The sequence below is a fragment of the Gadus morhua genome, chromosome 11 (genome assembly GCF_902167405.1).
Source record: "Gadus morhua chromosome 11, gadMor3.0, whole genome shotgun sequence".
Lineage (NCBI taxonomy): Eukaryota > Metazoa > Chordata > Actinopteri > Gadiformes > Gadidae > Gadus > Gadus morhua.
In genome coordinates this window covers 9912755-9934461 of record NC_044058.1, presented here as the reverse complement: position 1 = coordinate 9934461, position 21707 = coordinate 9912755, and the positions used below count along the sequence as shown (strand labels likewise).

The window sequence follows — 21707 nt, the reverse complement described above, 5'->3', positions numbered from 1 at the left end:
TTAACGTACCATTATTGTAAAGTGTTACACATGCTGTGAAATATCTCAACTGTGCGTAATGTAAAAAATATTCTTTGCAATCAGACTTGTTTCTGATTGCTCCTATAGGCCTAGATACAATTGCTGTATTATTATTTTGTATTTTAATTTCTTTTGTTAAATGTAACCTACCATCCAGGATGTACTTTAATAAATTCAATTATTTATAAATAATACAATCTTTTTGGACCTAATAAAACTCACCCAGTTTGGAAATGTGCATGAGCAGCCTGTTTCTCTGCCGCTGGAGTTCCATTCCCACATTTCTCTGGTGGGAGATCTGGTCCTTGAATTCATCTCTTTCTCGGACCACCATGTTGTAGAAATCCTTTTTTTGGATGTAGATCTCCACATCTGGGCGGCAAATCCGATCGCCCAGAGGCAGGCTGCTGACACTGAACTTGGCCTCTAGATCGTCGTGTGCTCTTTGTAGCACCTGCCTCTGATTTATCAAGTGAAATCTCATTGAAACCAAGTCTTTGACGGGCCAATCCGTAGTGGCGTTGGCAGCACAGTTACGGCCGAAGCTGAAAGCCTCGGCTAGGAAGGGAAGACACACATCCGGCCAGAGGTTCCTCTTAGTGAGGAAGGATAAACACCAAAGGGATCTCAGCCTTGAACCTTGGCTTCTCATAAACCTAGCCCTTTTTCTCTTATACAGTTTGCTGAGAAAATGTGATCTTACAGATGGATATAGGCCTTCTTACAGGTTTTATGAAGGCGCAGTGAAATGTTGAGGGTGGCTTGTAGAACGCAGAGAAGACCCAAACTTACACCAACCACTCTGCAATCTCCCAATACTGTTTGATAAACGTCACGCACATGCATCGACACATACATGAACACATACACATTTTGATGTGCCACATTTAAACATTTTGATCCTCAAACTATACCCCGCCCCCACTTCGACCAAAGAGCAAAGCAACATAATACCAGTAAACTCACTTTAAATTAAATAGTGATAAACAGGCCTATTATGAAATTAATGATACAACCTGATAGTGCCCCTTTGAAAAAAAAAAAAACTTGTTTACCAGAAAAACAGCTCGATTTCTCAGTTTCCCTTGCATCTTCATCATTTGATGAAGAGAAGGGGGTGTTAACGTAGTCCAACTCAGTCTGCTGCATCGTTTCACACTGTTCAAGGTGTGTTTATCACAGAGATAGAGGAATTCTTTCTCTGTTGGTGACTTATTTCTGGGTGGAGGATGTGGCACTTCCCTCTGCATCTGTATCTGCATAGTTTGTCAATAACATGTTTAAATATTCCATCACCATCATGTCCCATGAGGAAATATATTGTTGTACTCTGTCTCTGACCACAGATATTTACAACGGGGGGTTTCAAGGCTCAATAGACTGATCTTACTGGTCTCCTCAATGATTTTTTTTTCTTAAATGCGTACATACAGTGACAAAGAAAATAATGGCAACCTTTTGGAATTTCATTGTTTTCTGAATAAATTTGTCATAAAATGTGATCTGATCTTCATCTAAATCAAGGGTATTGACAAACATAATGTGTTTGCTTCCTGTAGCTGTGGATCAGACCTGCACATCGTTGAGGAGGAATTTTAGCCCATGCTTCCTGACAGAACTGCTTTAGCTTTGTCATATTCTTTGGACATCTCATTAGTATGGCCCTCTTCAAGTCAATCCTTAGCACCTCTATTGGTTTGAGGTCTTGGCTCTGACTTGGCCTCTCCAAAAGGCAGATTTTGTTTTTCTGATGCCATTCTGTTGTGGACTTGCTCAGTTGTTTTAGGTTGTTGTCCTGTTGCATCAACCAACTTGTACACAGTTTCAGCTGACATACAGACATTCTCACATTATCCTATATCATTATCTGATATACTTGGGAATTCCTCTTCCCCTCAATGATTCCAAGTTGGCCAGGCCCTGATGCAGCAAAGCAGGCCAAAATCATGACGCTTCCTCCACCGTACTTTACGGTTGGGATGATGTTTTCATGATGATATGCTGTGCCCTTTCTACGCCAGATGTAGTGCTGTGTATTTTTTCCAAATAGTTAGATCTTAGTTTCATCAGTCCACAAAACATGTTGCCAATACCGCTGTGGAGTGTCAAAGAGCTCTTTTGCAAACTTCAAGTGTGCAGCAATGTTCTTTTCAGTAAGCAGTGGCTTCCTTCGTGGTGTCCTGCCGTGGATACCCTGCTTGTTCAGTGTTTTACATATTGTCGACTCATGAACAGAGATGTTAGCAAGTTCCAAGGATGCCTTCAAATCTTTGGCTGTCATTCTGGGTTGTTTCTTTACCTCATTGATGAGTCTTCATTGTGCTCTTAGTGTCATTTTGACTGGTCGCCCACTTCTTGGTAGAGTACCAACAGTCCCAAAGTTTCTCCATTTGTAGAAGATTGATTGCCTTACTGTCGACTGGTGGATTTTGTCTTTGAAGTAACTTTGTGACCCTTGCCAACAATTCTTGATCAAATCTCATATCCTCTGAAAGCCCTTTTTTGCGAGGCATGGCTCACATAAGCGTGTTCTTCTTGTGCAGAGCAAAGTTTGAGGGGTTTTTAACATTCAAAGTAGCTGTAGTCCACACCTCCAAACTTAAATTATCTTAACAAGACTCCAGTTGTACCTTACTCAAGTTAGCATTTTTGAGGTCATTAACTCAAGGGTTCACATACTAATTTCCACAAGCACTATGAGTTTATTTCCTTTGTTCTCATTAAAGATCAAAGAAAAATTGTGTTATTATTTTAGACACATTTTATTTGTCAATACCCTTGACTTAGATGAAGATCAGATCACATTGTATGATACATTCAGTCAGAAAACTATGAAATTCCGAAAGGTTAACATCATTTTTCTTGCCACTGTATTATGAAAACAACACTTTTCCTGGGATTTGGTTTGGTTTTTTGGGGGGAGCCTCTGGTGCTCCCACACGCATTAAATAAGTCTGGTCATGATTTTTTGAGTGGGATATGCATTTCTGAAAGTACCCCGCCTACAGTAACCAAACGAGCAAGTCAGGTTCAGCGCGGACTCCTACATAGGAAGCAGGCACATTTGAATATTACCACCAACTTCCCCGTCCCCCTCCCATCAGAGCATGAATATGATTTTGTGGACTAGCGGATGAGCGCTTGGCGGAGATGTTAGCGCATTTCAGAAGCAAGGAGATTCCAAAAATAGATTTCTAATTCGTCAGATTGCCACGTGACTGCCTGGCAGGGAGTCCGGCGGAGCTGCTGAACTTCTGCCGGAGCTGCCCCGTTGGAGCTCCCCTGCCGGAGCTGTCGAAACAGCTCAGTCCGGCAGCTCCGGCGGGGGAGCTCTGGCGGGTGGGGGGGGGGGGGGGGGGGGGTGCCCGGGCGGCCATCCGAATCCCTACTACGAGTCTTTACTTGTGGAACCAGAGACCTCAGACGCAGTCTTCTTGATTCATAATATCATCCGGAGGGGCACATAGCTTTTGGCCGTAATAACATTGTATTATATAGATAGGACTACCTATACAATGCTATTATCACTACTATTATTATTATTATTATTATTATTATTATTATTATTATTATTATTATATATTATATTATATAGCTATAGAGCTCCAGGAGTCCGCAAACGGCAACAATCACTTCTCCTCCATGCTGTGGTTCACTCATTTGAACAGCTCATTTGTATGCAATGGGAAGCAGCTAATTTGCGTTAAAGCTTCAGACACCAAAGACAGCACATTCTCAAGGGACTGAAACAGAGGACAATAGCGATAGGCCATTGTTTTTCTTCCTAAAAGCTATTTCCAGCAAACAGCTTCAAAAGCCTGTTTTCTGGAACTCATATAGTATGTTTACTTTTTGGAAAAACATCATTATATATCACCTTTAATCAACAATTAATTATTGATATAATTATAATCAATTTTTGGCTATTAAACATTTTATCAAATACAAACGTAATTTATGTAACCTCACTTTTGAAAATAAGTAAATAAATATAGATGTTAGGGCATTAACCTACCACTAGAGGACATACACAATGTAGTAAGCCGAAAGTCTCTGCAAGAGGGGTGGTGGGCTTAAAGGTCCCATGACATGCTATTTTATGTATTCTTTAATATAGGTATTAGTGGGCAACTAACACAGTATTCAAAGACGTTCCCGAAATTCAGCCGTGGTGCAGAGTTACAGCCACTCCGAGCCAGTCGCACATTGAGCTTCCCCCAAATGCGCTGTTTTGGTGTCTGTAGCTATAATGCAAATGAGGAGGAGCGAGGCGGGTCAAGGAGGAGGGTGGGGGTGTGGCCCTGAGCAGCTTGCAGCCACGGTACCATGCGCTCTGTTTACAGTGGATGTATCGCAATTGCGAGGCGCACACAGCCATTAGCCGTGTTCTGTAAATATTCTAGAACACACGGGAGTCCTGGAGCTCTATATCTAAATATTATCATATAGCCTACATAGATATCTATAGCATATAATATATGTTATCACGGCCAAAAGCTGTGTGAGCCGATATTATGAATCTCAAACGACCGCGTTGGGTTCACCGACGTTCCTGGTTCTTCAACGTCCACATCAATGTGAAGTAGACTGAACCGCGACAAGGAGGAGAAAGGGATCGTTGCCGGGCAGCGCTTAGGCACCTCCGCCTCCGGCGGTGGTCCCTCAGCGGGGCTCAAGCGGGAGACATTCACCGCCAACAATCCCTTTCTCCTCCATGTCGTGGTTCATGTTCTTGAGGGAGTCAAAGCCAAAGTTCCTTCCCCCCAATTCATTCTCAACCTTGGCTGAGATAACCCCCACTACGAGTCTCGTTGTAGAAATACCAGAGACGAGAGTCTGACGTGTTATGCGCCATAACACCAAAAGCAGAACGGTTATCCAAATAACAAGGAAGTGTACAACACTTGCGTTACAGTCCTGGAGCTCTATATCTAAATTATATCATATAATACATAGATATCTATATCATATAGTACATATTATTACGGCCAAAAGCTGTGTGCGCCTCCAGACGATATTATGAATCACAAACGACTTTGTCGGGATCTGCGACGTCTCTGGTTCTTCCACTTTCCACATTCCACATCAACCTGAAGTCGACTGAACCGCGCGCTGCCTGCTGCCGGCTGCCCGCTGCCGGGCGATGGTGCCTCACGGCAACCACTGGTTGCCGTGAAAGTTCCTTTCCCCCAATTCCTTCTCAACCATGGCTCAGATAACCCCCACGACTCGTTGTGGAAATACAAGAGACGTCAAAGAACCGACAAGAAACATTTGTTACAGCGTTACAGTGTGTGTATTCACACACACACATGTGGCGCTCGCACGGTCGAGTCTCATTGGCGGGCCAACGTCTCTGGGCGGGCCAGGCAGAGTAAGGGGAGGAGCTTAGATGCTTGGTGACGTCCTAAACACAGACATTCCAAATCAGCGCGCATGAGCCTCCGTTTTTTCAAAGGCGAGCAGAACAGCTAGTGCTCGTTTTACACCAAACGCAAGTTTTAGCCACTGGGGGACCATAGGCAGGCTAGGGGAACTCATATTTATGTTAGAAAACCTCATAAAGTGAGATTTTCATGTCATGGGACCTTTAAATCTAATGAGGTCCGGTGACAAAAAAAAACAAAAAACAAAACATTGTCTATTCTGAGATATCAAATAAATGGCTTTCATGTAGCTTGTATTAATATTAATGAATGAATTACTTATTTACCCAGAGGGAGAACAGTGCAATTAGAATTTGTTCTTGTTTTTAATTTTTTTTATGTGTAATGGTATGGTTGCCCACATAAACTAAAATCACACAACAAAAAGAAAAACACTGGTATTGTTGTTTTTTTCCTTTAATTAAAAAAATCGTTAAACATATAAAACGTGTGTAGAATCAGATAGTCATCCTCAAGTCAGAGTGGAATCATAGATCCTTTGCAACATGGTATTGGCCGTTTAACAGTTTTCAGTTGGTGAGGGAAGGCTTCCATCCATCATAGATTCTCAACCTATTAGCTAATGGTGAAAAACATAATCCTTGTGTGAACAGGGTTGGGTTTGGTTCTTCAGGGCGAAGTCTCTGTTTGGTGTGTCTTGGTAAATTTACTCTGTAGGAAAACCCTCTGCACACAGAGGCCTTCCTTCTTGTTCACGGTCTCTCTGAAGACGTAGTCATTGGCCACAGAGCGGAAGCCCCTCCCTTCAAACAGTTCAGCAAGGAGCTCTGAAGAAGGAAGTGACACATAAGTGTATTTTGTAGTCAGTGGAATGCACTGCACTTGGCTATTGACGTCCCTCCCGTCTGCAATCATAAAACTGACCTTTGGAGAAGAAGAAGGACCTGGTGCCGTCTTGCCGGACATAGAAGTTCTGCCCCAGCTTGTTGGCGGCTTTGAACCTCTGCATGGCGTGGTCGTTGAGTCCGTAGTCCCTGAACAACACACAGCCTCCTGGCTTCAACACCTGAGACACACAAACAGAGGCAAATGTTTCTGTACCATGCCACGCTCACCTTTCATTTAAAAGGAACTACTTTACTATTCAGCCATTCAGACATTAAATCCAAAGTGACTTAAAGTGAATCCAGATATATGTGACTAGGGAGCAGGTGGGGGGTTAGGGGGGGATAGTTAAGTAAGGGTTTCAAAATAAATGCAAAATAATATATAGCTATTGAAATGTGACATCGAACACGGCATTTCCATTGCTGTCCTCACCCGGAAAATGTTCTCCAGGGACCGCACCATCTTTTCGGGGTGGATGGCCGAAAGGACGAAGATGAGGGTGACCACATCCACACTGGCTGGCGGCACTTCGCCCCGTAGGTCATCTTGGGTGAGGTCACACCGGAAGGCCTTGCAGCGCTCGGGGCAGTACAGGGGGTGTTGCTGCCAACAGACACACAGGCTGAAGTGGATATACTTGCTTTCTACCAAATCTGTCACATCTTCACCTTTGTCTGATGTAAGATTTCAGCTTCTTGCGATCCCTGTAGTCAAATACAGGGATGGCGTTTCATTCATTTGTATATTTTTCATTCAATCTTATGTTCTGTTCCATGTAGGGAGCTAGCCTCATGTGACCATCTAGATTTTGCGAGATCCATTGTATGTATCGCAGATCAGCCTGGTAACCTGCGACGGAGAAAATTTGAAGCCATTCGCTTAACGACAATCAGCGTTGGTTTTGAGGCGGGTATCGACTGTTCAGTCAACAACATGGCATTGGTGGTAATCTGATTGGTGATAGACAGATGTTTTTTCCAATCAGCTTACCTGTATTTTCGCCCCTTCCCAAAAGTTAAAGTGGTATTGAATGTGTTTTATTAAAACACATCCAATACCACTGAATGTCAAGCTGGCACAATTTCGCAAAACCCTAAAAACAGTGGTTACCGACGATATATTACTCATAGACTACTGTTTGAATTGAACAGCAAAGACAGATGTTAAGTCAACAACAACAGAATTCATTGCAGCAATTAAAGATTCATTGCAGCAATTAAAGATTCATTGCAGCAATTAAAGATTTGCAATTAATCGCGATTGCTCGCGATTAATCGTGAGTTAACAATGGCATTAATGCGATTAATATTATATTTTAATCGCTTGACAGCACTAGTTAATATGTCCTCACATTGATCAATGACAGAAGACCGAATTTCTGCAGCCGTTTTTTGTTGCGATGGTTGGCCATAAAAAAATAAACTAACAGTAACAGCACTAAAATGAAAAAAGATTATAGCATCAATATTTATTTTCAAACAGGGCGAGTAATGGTGAGGGTGGATGTTGGCAGATGTGATGCCTGAGAGGGAGTCAAAGACGCAAGTCCAGAAAGGAGCATGGGTGGGGCAAGACCAGAACATGTGACTGAGATTGGCTGGTCGTTGCCGACATTTGTCACATTTTGGATCAATGTCAGGGTAGATATGAGCAAGCTTACTTTTAGACCAGTGAACTCTGTGAACCACTTTGCACTGTAAAACCCCAAGACGAGCACAGATAGACGATGAGTTGACCCACCTCAGGGCATGCTCCCATGCGACTGGACCTATATCTTCCCCAAGCTCCGCAGACCAAGCATTGCGCAAAGCATCAGCGGTTGTCGTCTGACTTTTGAGAAGAGTATTGTACAGTATTGTAATGGTACCTTTGAGATTGGGGTTAACAACATCAAATATTGTATCAACAAGAGTGGGGGGACGGAGGGCAGGGAAGCCAGGAAAATGATTACGAACAAAATCTCTTGACTTGCAAGTATCTAAAGAAATGAGTGGGCCTCAAATTGAAAGTCTGAGTTAGCTGGTTGAAGGAAGCAAATATGGCACTAATGTAAAGCAGTTTTATTGAATCAATCCCTAAGTCTTTCCAAATGAAAGAACCCTTGTCAATAACTGACGGAGTGAACAGAGGGTTAGAATGTACTGGGGCCGAGACAGGCATCATCTGCAGCCCAAAGTGCCGCCTGAACTGAATCCAGATTTTAAGGCAGTTCTTCACCACAACACTACTGGAGTGCGTGTTTAGCAAAAAAAGTCGGGGGGAGGCACAACAGCGACATCAGAGAAGAGGGACTACATGAGGCTTCCTCAACCTGCAGCCATGATGGAGGTTGGCTGTTGGTGCTTCACCAATACAATATTGTTCTAATGTTTGCAGCCCAATAGTAAAGCAAAAAGTTAGGGAGAGTTAGGCCGCCCAACTTTTTAGGTTTTTGTAGTATTTCATTTTTGATCCTAGGGGTGCTTTTGTTCCAAATAAATTGTGAGAGTGAGCTATCAAGAGAATGGAAAAGGTTGTAGGGAGGAAAATAGGTATACATTGGAAGAGATACAAGAACTTGGGCCCCCTGTTGAAGTCCTCTGCCCTACATGAAGCAGTCATCTGCTTGAATGGTACCACCCATACAGATTATGAACAACGCTATATCGATTGTCCCTCGATATATGGTCACAGGCCAAGCAGGTGGGTTGTGTGAACTCGTTTGCAAGGGTCAGAAGATGCGGCGTGGCGGTGTAAAACCGCCTCCAAGCAAAGTACTTCATGTACTTCTCGTTGTTCTTGTCCAACTCGAGCAGGTGTTGGGCCATCGCCTTGGCATCGGGAATGTCGTTGACATGAATGAAAGAATCCCCCGGAATGAACTCTTCATAATTGTCTGTAGGCATCCCCAAATCGATTGGCACAGTTCCAGAAGACAAGGGTCCGTTCAGCTTCTCTGTCATGTAGTCTTTGTGGGCGGGAGTTCTCAAAAGCCAAGTAAAACTTGCAACTCTGTATTGTCGGGTAATAACGTTCCGGTTGCCCCTTACGGTCCTTCTGCGGTCCGGGACAGGTGGCTCATCTCCACCAACACATGTGATCTTTAATCCAATAGGACGATAGTTCTATTTGACGTTGTCTTTAACGATGGATTTGTAGTGAAATGACTTGTAAACGTTATTGACCAATCAGCGTATCAATCAAATACTGAACCATGCCGTTGAATACAACAATTCAGCAGAAAAAATAATAAAGAGGGTTATAGCTGTACATGCATTAGCAATTGCAGATGTTAACTCGAGACAGCTTATTTGTTTAGACGTCTGCTGCCGCCAGCTGTCAAAGAGAGTCAAAGCCGAAGTTTCTTTCCCCCAATTCTTCTCAACCATGGCAGAGATAACCCCCACTACGAGTCTTAACTTGTTGTGGAAGTACCAGGGACGTCAGACGCAGTCTTTATGATTCATAATATCATTTGAGGTGCACATAGCTTGTGTATACAACATGACACACCAAGAAGCAGTGTATATAACATGAGCCCACCATGTCCGTCCCATATATTGTTCCGCGTCGGGTTTCTCACAATCCGTCATTTATCTCTAAAAAAAATATTCAATGTTTCGGATGTGTAATGTTATACGTGTTGTTATTAGTGGTGGACATAGATTTTTTTTTTTTATCTAGATTAATTCCAAAATCAATCTAGATTAAAATGGCAAACGGCAAAAAATCTGTTTGTTTACCTTGACAGCGGTCAATTATACTGGCCAATGGTGAATTATCAAATATAATTCACCGCCGGAAGTTGTGAAGTGCCCTTGCAAGTGAACGGAGCATAAACAAAAATAATTGATAGCTGAACGTTGGGAAGGCCCATGCAAGTGAATGGAGCAGTCTACAGCATTGAGAAGAGCCGTGTAATAATCCATAATAATGTAAGGTTTAGTTGTTCAGTATTTGAAAGTTGTAGAATAAACAAACATAATTTAAATTGGAGTTAATTTGCTAGAAATGTACTTACAATTTTTAGTCAGTTAATCATTTACATATTTATGTTACACAATTATTACATATTTACAGGATTAACACAGTCAGGATATTCTATTTAATCTGCCTCTCTGATTCCCTCACGTTTACCTCAGTCTAAATTCTAGCTTCTGATTGGTTAGTTCAGTCACGTGATGGGTCCGAACAAGGAAGTGTTTGAAAATAGATTAACGGCGATATTTTTTTTATCGCGTGATAAAAGTTTTGCGTTAACGCAGCCGTTAACGCCGATAACGGCCCACCACTAGTTGTTAAATTTAAAAATGTGTAATCATGGATTATTAATCTAATGTTTAATAAAGGTAATAAGTATAATCTTAAAAATATATTTTTTCACACTGTCTGAAGTATTTCGTAGCAGGAACCAAACAGGAAACAGATGCTCGCCGCAGTTCGTCATTGGGCTTACCAGGGCGCCTCTGCTGGGTTCACTTTGCATGAATAAATTCTGTACATGTTCAGTGATTTTAAACCAATGTCAATTTTGACCATATAATAGAAGCAATGAACGGAACTACAAATGTCTGTGTCAAGAAAATATGTGTTTGCTGTACGGTGTTTGCAGATGCATTGATTTAAAAGTACAACTTATTAACGCTGCATCAGCTGTTCTTTCCCAAATAATTTACCAAGAATGTGCGGCTAGGTAGATGAGAGAAGCAAAGAGTATGCGCGAGGTGCACAAGCAATCCGTATGCATCGCATGCGCATGTATGCATGCGCCCTTAAAATAGCATCTGAACAACGCGCCACTGACTTTAAACCAGGTATTTCCTGGTCAGTAGCGCAATGGTATTCAGAGACGGCAAAATACTGTTTGCGCCAGAACACGCCTCCTCCTTCCGCCGAACCGCCCCTTGGGGCGCATGATCAATCCCTAATTTACCGGCGAGTGGCGCTGGTGGGAAAAGAACGCTCTGCGCCAGTTGTAAACTAGCAACGACACATGCGCCATTGACTAAGTCACTTGCGCCGGATGCAAGATAGGGCCCATTGTTGGACACGGGGTGGGTCATAGTAATGCTGACATCAAGCCTACTGCTAAAATGTAAACCATCCAGAATTGCGGCATTACAACCCTGGCCCATTGTTTGTCGTACTTTCCGAATAAGCAATCTTCTTTCCATATTGCGTTTGTAGAAGGAAAATATTTTTTTGGATCGGAGTGTGCTGTATGCGGCCAGCAATACCTGCTGGGCGGAGTGTCCCCTCTGAGGGACAATTCCCACAAAGTAGCCTATGTGGCCACTTTGTGGGGAGGTATCCAGCAATACCTGTTCCGCAGGTATTACTGCCGCTTACATTCCTTCTGCGGACCGGGACAGGTGGCTCATCGCAACCAACACACGTGATCTTTAATCCAAATAGGTTGATCGTTTTATTTGACGTTGTTTTTAACGATTGATTTGTAGTGAAATGACTTCTGAACGTTATTGACCAATCAGCGTATCAATCAAATATTGCACCATGCCGTGGAATACAAAAATTCAGCAGAAAAAATAATAAAGAGGGTTATAGCTGAATATGTATTTGCAATTGTAGATGTTTACTCGAGGCAGCTTACATGTTTAGACGTCTGCTGCCGCCAGCTGTCTGACAATAGGTTGGCCAACTCTAGAGCTGGACTGGACTTGAGGGGCAAACAAGAAAACTGGGGGCAGGCAACAAAAGGCTCAACAACAATAGCCTCATTCTTTTGGGCAGCTTCATCGGGAAGAAAAGGATGTGGGTTCTGAACTCCCTGACTCAAATGACAGAGTAGAGCATTTAAATGTAACTTCTCAACCAAAAATTAATTCAAATTATATATTTACAAATGTCTATTGGGTAGGTGCCGCTTTTATATGTCACATGGAAAAGAGGTGCTGTAGCTTTAAGGTAATGCTGTCTATCCAGTGCACCGTCATTCGTCATTCCTAACTTTTTGTTGGCAGACACATGTTCCACGGAGGACTCGAAAATTATTTTGAGCTTCGATTCGATGTCTGTATAACACTTGTTCAGGTTATGGGAAAATGTTTTCCTGAAATAAAAATATCCCTGTCTGCACAAAGAAATGCCTCACTGTAAAATCTACAAACAACAGGATAAAGTAGGCTATGATGAGGTCAATCAGTAGCAACACACAAGTTTCAGGCTTTTGGAAACATGAGAACAAAAACTAAGTGGTCAATGAAAAATATTAAAAGGTAACTTTATCCCATACAATTAAAACATAAATGCACTTAAGGGGCGGTGACACATGCTGTTACTTTATGTGTTCCAAAGGCTGAATGAAACTGATCTATTTCGCAAGCTATGAGTGGGGGTAACGCGTTACCCCCACCGGCCTACACTACCATAGGCTCGGGCCTTGTGCTCAAGCACATCCCCATGTTTGGCTGACATGGGATAACATTCTCTAGCCTCAAATGACAGAAGCGGACATTAAGCAAAACAATAGTTATGTTAATATATCTCTAGTTCTATGATCGTTGGCGTAGTCGCCTAGACTTCGCCTTATAGACTTCCGCCACTCTTCTTGGCGATGACCGCTGCGAGATATGAGATCCGCCCGGAAGCTCTGGTCAACTGTTTCAACTGTGACCCAACCTGTGGAGGGTGAGCCACCGCTGTAGTCTGTGCATAAAGAGCAGACCCAGGGGAAACACGAAGTGGGCAGATGACATCAGCCCCAAAAGGTGCACGATAGACAGTGCGCTGCTGCGAACATGAAAGCTGGAGAGCGCAGAACGGCATCTCTCCAAGGAGGCGAGAGCCTCGCTGACATCATGGCCGAGTCAAGGCAAAGTCCCAAGTCGACTAGCCGATGGCTAGGGAGCGGGGAGCTCTTTTCCCAGGTAATGGTGAAACCCAAGGAAGAGAGATGATTTTTCACCGTCATGGTGTCTCTGGTCGCAGCTTCCTTTCGTCTTGGAATAAGAAGGTCTTCGAGGTAAAGGTTGTCGAGGTAAAGCTTGACAGGTGGCGCAGGAAGCAGATCCCGACAGGGCTGACGTGGCGTGCTCCACACCGAGGCAACGAAAGCACGCAGAGTGCCCTTCACCTGGATCACACAACAATAAGAGACAGCATCTCCTCCAGCGATTCCCTAGATGTGCTTTGTCTCCATCACCATTGCCCTTCCTTCTCCATTCATCCAAATCATTCTGCTATTATTGTAGAATGTATGTGTGTGTTTGCTGGGATCACTTGGACGGTAACTCCGGTCAGAGAGTAGACGCATACACAGGGAACAGTTCAGGATGTTTATATCTCTTGCAGACGAATGACATCAATGATGGCTTCAATAAGTAACCAAATGAATGACGGAATGGATGAACAGATGTATGAATGAAAAAGTTGAAAATTTTTCAACTTTTTGACTGAGCCATGACTGAGCCGACGGCTCCAACGGAACGGACGGATCCACAATGCATTGCGCGTCCGTCCCCATTGAAAGTCAATGGGGATCAGTCGACGGACGCATGTAGTGGGCACGGGGCGTAAGACGCTACGGCGCTACCTGGGCTGCCCAAAGTGCCTGAATAGAAATAACGCTATATACATTATATATATATATATACACGATACAATACAAACTAATAGGGAATTTACAACAGCTATCCTTTGTTGCACCCGTCTTCCCCTTCTTCGTTACTGTGGGTTTCTCAAAGTTCTTCCGAGATCCTTCTCAGGTCAGCATGTACTGGCATCCACTCATGACCGTTGTATGCCTTCAGCAACCCGTGTCCTTGGATGCTGCAGGTCTTGTCCATCGGGGCTGCAGGTCCTCCCCGTTTGAATTTTTCTTCTCAAATATACTTCAGACCATTAGAGTACGAGACAAGAACCCTCTCGGGTGACAGAGAAGGAGAACCAAACCCTCTGACATAGCCTTTAAAAAAGTATTATTTTCGTTGACCTGCCTTTCCCCTCGGAATGCCATTTCAGCTTCAATAAGCAGAGCACAGCAGGTGTATTGCTTAACCACTTAATTAGCTAAAATGACTTATTAACAAAACATTTTAAACAGGATTTTATGAAAACAACACTTTTCCTTGGATTTGGGGTGGTGCTTTGGGTCGCTGGTGCTTCCACACGCATACAAACTTTGAAATAAGTCTACATGATTTTTTGAGTGAGATGTGCATTTCTGAAAGTATCCCGCCTAGTTACCAAACGACAACATCACTTCTCCTCCATGCTGTGGTTCACTCTGACAGCTCATTTGTATGCAATGGACAGCAGCTCAGTTGCATTAAAGCTACAGACACCAGAAACAGCATATTCTGAAGGGACTGAAACAGAGGGGAATAGCGGTAGGCGGGATTTTTGTTCCTCAAAGCTATTTTCAGCAAACAGCTTCAAAAACATGTTGTCTGGAACTCATATACTATGTTTACTTGTTAGGAAAACACCACAATGTGTCTCATTTAATACAGTTACCATGGGTAACTATCCGCCAATAAGACGTTTTAGATGCAATAGCTGTGTTTGAAATACAGAGGGAGTGATCCATGATACAAGACAGCTAGATGGTTATGTAGCAAAAAAACATGTAATACCTTGACAAAGTCCACAGCTCTCTGTGAGAAGTCACAGGCGTATATAAAGATGTTGCGATCCTCTTCCAGCAGAGGAAAAATGCAGTTTCCTACGCCACAACCAGCCTCCAACAGCACCAGCCTTTGAGACTCAAACTGAAAAAATAAAAAGAATAAAACGACATATAAAACTCGCTTTGACTTGTTTGTGAATCACCAAATCCATATAGGCTACTTCATCCATTAATACCTGTCTGCACGACTTCAGTTCTTCAAACTCCCGCGTAGTCCAATGTCTGTCCTTGAAGAAATTAGTAGTGTTTCTTTTATAGAATAAGTCCCAGTTTTTCTGTGCTTCCTTTTCTAATTTCATCTGCTTGAATTCTGAGACCAGAGTCTTGTCAATGGGGAGCTTATGCGACTCTGCTTGGCTCAGGGACATGTCTAAGTTGCTGTTGATCTCATCCTGGGGTTTATCGCAAATAGACTGTTCTTCAGTGGATACATGATCGCTTGTAAAACACTTTATTTCCGATTCCATGTTGGATAGTTCGTTTTTTTAACGCCTGACACTGTATCAATCAGTGGTCAGACTCAGCACCAAAAGCAGTGTATACAACATGAGCCCACCGTGTCCATCCCATATATTCTTCCGCGTCGGGTTTCTCACAATCCGTCTAGTTCATCTATCTCTAAAAAAAAATCTATGTTTCGGATGTGTAATGTAATATGTGTTGTTATATTTATAAATGTGTAATCATGGATTATTAATCTAATGTTTAATAAAGGTAATAAATATCATCTTAAAACGATGTTTTCGCACACTGTCGGAAGTATTTCGTAGCAGGAACCAAACAGGAAACAGATGCTCGCCGCAGTTCGTCATTGGGCTTACCAGTGCGCCTCTGCTGGGTTCACTTTGCATAAACAAATTCTGTACATGTTCAGTGATTTTAAACCAATGTCAATTTTGACCATATAATAGAAGCAATGAACGGAACTACAAATCCGCTTTTGGATAAAGAGGAGCATGTGTTGAAGCTTGGAGAGAGCTTTGAGAAGAAGCCCAAATCGTCCTTCCATACAATCAGATGTGAGTTTTTAAAAGAGCGTATGAGATGAAGGGATTAATGGCTTGAAGTCCAACTTCCACATTTACGAAGTGAATCGTTTGGTGGCGTTTTTACGTGACCTTTACATTTGTTAAAGTCAGACAATTAAACATCCATCTTAAGGCTGCCATTTGCCTTCCGTCCTGTACCCATCTGGTCTGCTGTGTGAACGCGTACAGGGACATACCCAAATATGCATGCCCCTCCTCTCGATTATCTGTTTTCCTGCGAACGTCTCTCCCAATCAATTAGTCTTTGGTTGTACTTCCCCGAGTAGTGCAGTGCTACAAGGGTCGTTTTCAGCACAGTATTGGCCCTGGGCATTTTTGCACTGGGCCCAATTGTCCCATGATCTACCAATGCTCCTATCAAAAATGAAGACATTGTTGTGCACGGGGTGGGTCATAGTAATGCTGACATCAAGCCTACTGCTAAAATGTAAACCATAAAGAATTGCGGCATTACAACCCATGCCCATTGTTTGTCCTACTTTCCAAATAAGCAATCTTCTTTCTACACATTGCGTTTGCAGAAGGAAAATATTTTTTTTCACTTGGGTTGACTGTTTTTTGCGTAATAGAAAATTAATATCATGAAAAAACAAATCTCTTGTGTAGAGTCTGTCATATGGTTACAGGTTTTCTGCATTTATGACTGAGCACGGAATTAGTACTCTGAAGGGGAAGAAAAAGCGGACATGACATGCACTTTTCCCCACACCTGTGTGTAGCAACAATTTTGAGGCCTGTTTTGATGCTTTTGTGTACTACAGACGATTTCAAACCAGCTTCTATCGACACCAGCTGCGAGGGAGAATTGCAGGTCGGAAAGGGGGATGAAGTTACCATAACGTTGCCACATATTCCAGTAAGAACATCCTCTTTTTCTTTATTTGACACAACCCTCTAAACCACTAAATTCAATGTCACAAACTACAAACCCATTGCAAACCTATAACAAGCATGCATCACAATATGTTATACGTTGGCTGTAATTTCTCATTTTGAAAGAAAAAAAGTAAAACATGCAGCATCCCATCTAGGGATGAAACATCTGTCTTTGATACTCGGTAATGGGCAGCAAATTATGTATCATACTTCACCTAAGGGCTCCACACCCCCCATGACGGTGTTCAAAGGGAACAAGCGGCCCTACCAGAAGGACTGTGTCCTCATCATCAACCACGACACGGGGGAGTTTGTGCTGGAGAAGCTCATCAGTAGCATCCAGGTCAAGAAAACCAGGTGAGCGGGCAGATAGCCCCCATGGGGAATACAAAGGTAAGGTGAACTTGTAGCCATTTGGGAACTCCTGTTTATTTCTAATCCACAAAGGCTGAGACATGATTAGCAAATGGCACGTACACGTTGGAACTCACCAGAGAGTTCCAACGTTAGAACTCACCAGATAGCTCCCTCCACTGATTGTCAAATATCCTAAACACTTACATACAGCTTTGGGGGTTTGTGACACATGTAAGCAGTGGAGGAATCTCTTTACCATGGCGCTTTACATGGGTGTCTGTCTGGCTGTGTGTGGTGGTTTTAGGGCAGAGGGCAGCAGTAAGATACAGGCCCGTATTGAGCAGCAGTCGGTGCGGTCCAACCAGCCCAGCTCCCAGTTCCGGGCCCCCACCAAGCCTGGGGCTGGAGTTAAGACCTCCCCCTCCCCCTCTAAGGACAACCCCTCTCCAGAGCCCCAGCTGGATGACATCAAGAGAGGTGAGGGCCCTCGGCCAAAGGCATCGTCAATGTTAAAGGTCCCTTATTTCTCCACCGGGCGTGCGGCTGATAAGTCATTGCAAGCCATCACGCAAAACCTATCCACTGCGGACATCACAAGCAGGATTGTCCACCAAGATGTATGGTGGCTAGCTGCACTCCAGCCTACCAGCTGGTGGCAGCCCGGAGTTGGGGAAACCCTGTGATCAAGTAGGGGCTCTTTGATGACACTCTAGGTAGGGCTGGACAATATGGCCAAATTTGATATCAGCATATACTTTTTCATGGCAGAATATATCGGGATTATTATCAATATTGATTTATTGTCCACCCCTTACTCTTGTGAAATGTTGTCCCTGTTGGTTAATCAATAACTATCAAGATCATTGATGCCGGAGCGATGGATTACCCTGCCTCGGTTTTGGGTTAAAAGTTGGTTCTGATGCTGGCTCTCTCGCACTCTGTCTCTCCCTCCCTCCCTCTCCCTGACTGGGCCCCGCTATGGGCAGAGCTGCGTGCGGAGGTGGAGGTCATCGAGCAAATGAGCAGCAGTGGCAGCAGCTCCTCGTCGGACTCGGCCAGCGGCGACGACAGCTCCAGCAGTGACGGTGAACACGACGCACAACCTCCGTCCGCGCCATTACCACAGCCACCGCCCCACCCCCACGCCTCCCCCAACCCAAACCCGCTGGCCAACGGGGCCCCTGACCGGCAGCAGGGCACCAACCAGCTCATGAGCACACTCCGTGAGTCCGATATGGAGGGCGGGCTGTGGGTACTTTGTATTACCTGATGTGAAACAAGATGGGAGTATTGGGTTTCTCGGGGGATGTGCTTTACGGAGTAAGAAAGTGCTTCCATAACTTATGAAAAACGAACTGAGAGATTTGTGACGTCTTCAAATGCATTCTGTTTCCTGTCTTTGCAGGAAATGATCTGCAGCTCAGTGAATCAGGCAGCGACAGCGATGATGATTGAAGTTATAGCCCCGCCCCCACCTTATCTCTTTTCAACTGTAACGCCAGTTCCATTATTCCAATGCTGTGGTAACAGACTTTTATTTTATTTAGTATTCCCCTCAAAGCTGGCCTACTTCGATATTTTACAGTGTATTTTTTACTACATGTATATTTTTTGCTTTGTATGAAAGAGAAAAGACAGTCTAGAAGATTATCATTTTAAGGTTTTTAAGTGTGCCCTTTGTGGCCCCCTACCTCCCTCTGATCCAGAGAACCTCAAAGGTGTAATAATAATTATGCCTTCAGTTGATAGGAAATGTCTAGGCATAGCACACTTAAATGTATTGCTGTGACGAAGATGCTCTGTAACAGGAGTTCATTTTATAAAGGGGCATGCAAAAATCGAGCCTTCTGCCATTTGGAAATTGATCACATTTTCAAATGTAGAAAATGTCCATTTGAAAATATTACAAACCAGCGAAAAACACAGGAAATAGGCTTTAGAGACGACCTGAACCTAAAAGAGAGAGATTAGAATCGCTGAACAACACCTAATACCGTATGAATCGGTCTCTGAAATTAATGTTTCCACGGTGGACATCTGAGCTCTGTGGTCGCCCCCTCCTGAAGCCTGTCCCAGCCCACTCTGAAGCACTTTCCATTTGTTTTCCCCTTTTGTACTTTCAACCACCAAGGAAGCTATAAACTATGCTAGGCCTGAAATAGCGACACGACCCTCTGCCATACCAAACAACAAGAGCCACCCTGGTGGTAGAATTGGTTTCAAAGCATGTTCAGCAAGTATTCTTTCTGTTTGTCTCGGTTCGACTCATGTTCTGCCTGTAAGTGTTGTTTGTCATAGGTTTTCTATGACGTAAAATGTCCACTTATATATCTGGAGTTCCGTAACAAAACGCAGTGTTCGTTTATTAGGTCATCGTTGAATTCAGAGTGATTTGAAGTGATTCTCCCTTTGGCTCTTAACCAAACTGAGTTAGTTTATCCACCGAGCTGAGTGAAACAGTACACACACACACACACACACACACACACACACACACACACACACACACACACACACACACACACACACACACACCCACACACCCGTCCTCCACCAGTCTAAATCCTTCTGTCCATTTTAATCTCACAACAGTAACGTTTTTTTCATGGCAAGCGAAGAACAATGTAAGAGAAGGAGTCTAAAGTATTCAGGTTCAGAAAACATATATGTAACGATGAACAGATATTAAAAATCAAACTACGGCACATAAAGCAAGTATGAGCTACCTAAACTAACAAACCGGTATTGTCTTTCAATGGTCGTCTCATTCTTACAATCTTCAACTTGGATTGGGACTCAAATTTAGTTCTTTCAAAAGTCAATTCAACTGGAAAGCTGCAGGTAGCCAGTCATGATTTAGACTTTAGCTTTTTTTACACCTTGTAACTAAGTTAACATGCAGACACTTTACTGTCCCTTACTGTTTGTCTGTGATTTCAAAACATTGTTTTTTGACCTCTTGTATTGTGCATTATACTTGATGTCTTTTTTATTCGTAACTTGTTTGTAAGATAGAATTTTTTGAATTGTATTAAGAGTTTGCATCAATTTCAATAATGTGTTGTGTCTGTTAGGTGTACGGGCAGTCTTGCACCGTCTTGTCTGCTGGAAGCTGAACAGTACAACCACTGCCCTCTGGTGGTAGACTGTCGGAACTGCAAAACATTTCATAAGCCAAGGGAGTTTAAATGCTTCGATAATTAATTCAGTTGAAGGTGATTGGCAAGAATAATAACGACAGATGATCTCATGATGTGATAACAAATTTAAAATCTGGACTGACATACGAGCCTACAGCAAGTTTATAATTTGATTCCCAGACAAATCGTAATTATTCTGATTAAAATAGTAATCAATAAAATCCTTTCAGATTTCCAAAAATGACTGACCCAAATCTTATTTTTAAATATAGAGGGGCTTAGAATGGTGAATATTTGGGTTTAAATAAAAAAGTAGCTTACACAGACAAAGAAAAACGAAAAAAGGAGACAACAAAGTGTAGGAAGAAAGAACGGTGATATTTGGTTATATCGCTGGTCTTAAATAAGAATAGCTTGAATTCAAGTGACGCGGGTGCCTGGAGGAGCACGCTCCAATTACCAATGATAGCAAACACCCTGGACACTGAGTACGCCGCCACCGCCAACTCACAGTTTTACACATTTCTCTTCAAACTGTCAACACAAAAAACGAGAAATACATAAATAAGCATTTTTTTCCCTTTAAATAATTTATAGCACAATTTATATTTATGATTCTGAAATACTTGATTGAATCTAAATTAACAAAGTCAACAAACAAAATAATTATAACAAAAATAATACAAAAACGGCTGACTGGCTTTGATATAAATCTGGTTGATGTGCGGTAGGCCTATTGAAACGAGACCCCGAGGGAGGGGGCGTCCGAATGCGTCGCACTTTGGAACCCCTGCGGTGCAACGTGGTCGCCTGTTTCAGTGTCCATCCATGATGACTGAATGAGCGGTAAGGCAGCCCTGCTGGCTCACAGCAAAGAGTCCACCGGGCACAGCTCTCTTCCTGAGGGTTTATGGCAGCTTGCTTTCCCCGTCGGCGTCCCGTTCTCCGGTCATCACGCAAGGGACCCTGAGTTTTATAGTTAGGGGTCCAAGCCAACAGGTTGGATCCCTATTGTTTTTGTAAGGATTTTTTTTATTAGGGGTCCAAGCCAACAGGTTGGATCCCTATTGTTTTTGTAAGGATTTTTATTATTATTATTATACTACCTCCCCGTGAAAATGGAACCACAGCCCAAACCGTAAATGGTGCACACGCGCCAATTGCATGACTAGAACCAGGTACGGCACCGCTACTCAGATAACCAAATTCAGACACGCCGGCCACTAGGTGGCGCTATACCAAGGAAAGATGCGTTTGGGGCTATAATACCCACACCGAACCTCCCACAGTCAAAAACTTGTACGCACATATTCACTGGAGTCTGCTGCAACTTTTGGCATAGGCCACGCCCATTTGCGTCTAT

At 43.1% G+C, this 21707-nt stretch overlaps 2 protein-coding genes across 2 annotated transcripts; one reads left to right on the top strand and one right to left on the bottom strand.

Moving 5' to 3' along the window:
- Window positions 1-5848: 5848 nt before the first annotated feature.
- Window positions 5849-15580, bottom strand: mettl6 (methyltransferase 6, methylcytidine). Its single transcript, XM_030370705.1, has 5 exons — window positions 15099-15580; window positions 14870-15004; window positions 6729-6899; window positions 6333-6474; window positions 5849-6235 (listed from the first exon to the last, which is right to left on the bottom strand). Exons 1-5 carry the CDS (start codon window positions 15387-15389, stop codon window positions 6078-6080), a joined length of 897 nt encoding a protein of 298 aa, XP_030226565.1. The 5' UTR covers window positions 15390-15580; the 3' UTR covers window positions 5849-6077.
- Window positions 15581-15699: 119 nt separating this feature from the next.
- Window positions 15700-20588, top strand: eaf1 (ELL associated factor 1). The gene is made up of 6 exons (XM_030370706.1): window positions 15700-15941; window positions 16733-16827; window positions 17068-17204; window positions 17509-17681; window positions 18191-18427; window positions 18610-20588. Exons 1-6 carry the CDS (start codon window positions 15839-15841, stop codon window positions 18657-18659), a joined length of 795 nt encoding a protein of 264 aa, XP_030226566.1. The 5' UTR covers window positions 15700-15838; the 3' UTR covers window positions 18660-20588.
- The last annotated feature ends 1119 nt before the right edge of the window (window positions 20589-21707 follow it).

Excerpts from the sequence above, each read along its gene's own strand:
- eaf1 (XM_030370706.1), top strand. The coding sequence starts at position 15,839 with ATGAACGGAACTACAAATCCGCTTTTGGATAAAGAGGAGCATGTGTTG. Across the intron at positions 15,942-16,732 it reads GTCCTTCCATACAATCAGAT|ACGATTTCAAACCAGCTTCT; the intron begins GTGAGTTTTTAA and ends TGTGTACTACAG. Across the intron at positions 17,682-18,190 it reads GCTGGATGACATCAAGAGAG|AGCTGCGTGCGGAGGTGGAG; the intron begins GTGAGGGCCCTC and ends CGCTATGGGCAG.
- mettl6 (XM_030370705.1), bottom strand. The coding sequence starts at position 15,389 with ATGGAATCGGAAATAAAGTGTTTTACAAGCGATCATGTATCCACTGAA. Across the intron at positions 15,005-15,098 it reads AACTGAAGTCGTGCAGACAG|TTTGAGTCTCAAAGGCTGGT; the intron begins GTATTAATGGAT and ends TTATTTTTTCAG. Across the intron at positions 6,900-14,869 it reads GAGCTGTGGACTTTGTCAAG|CAACACCCCCTGTACTGCCC; the intron begins GTATTACATGTT and ends GTCTGTTGGCAG.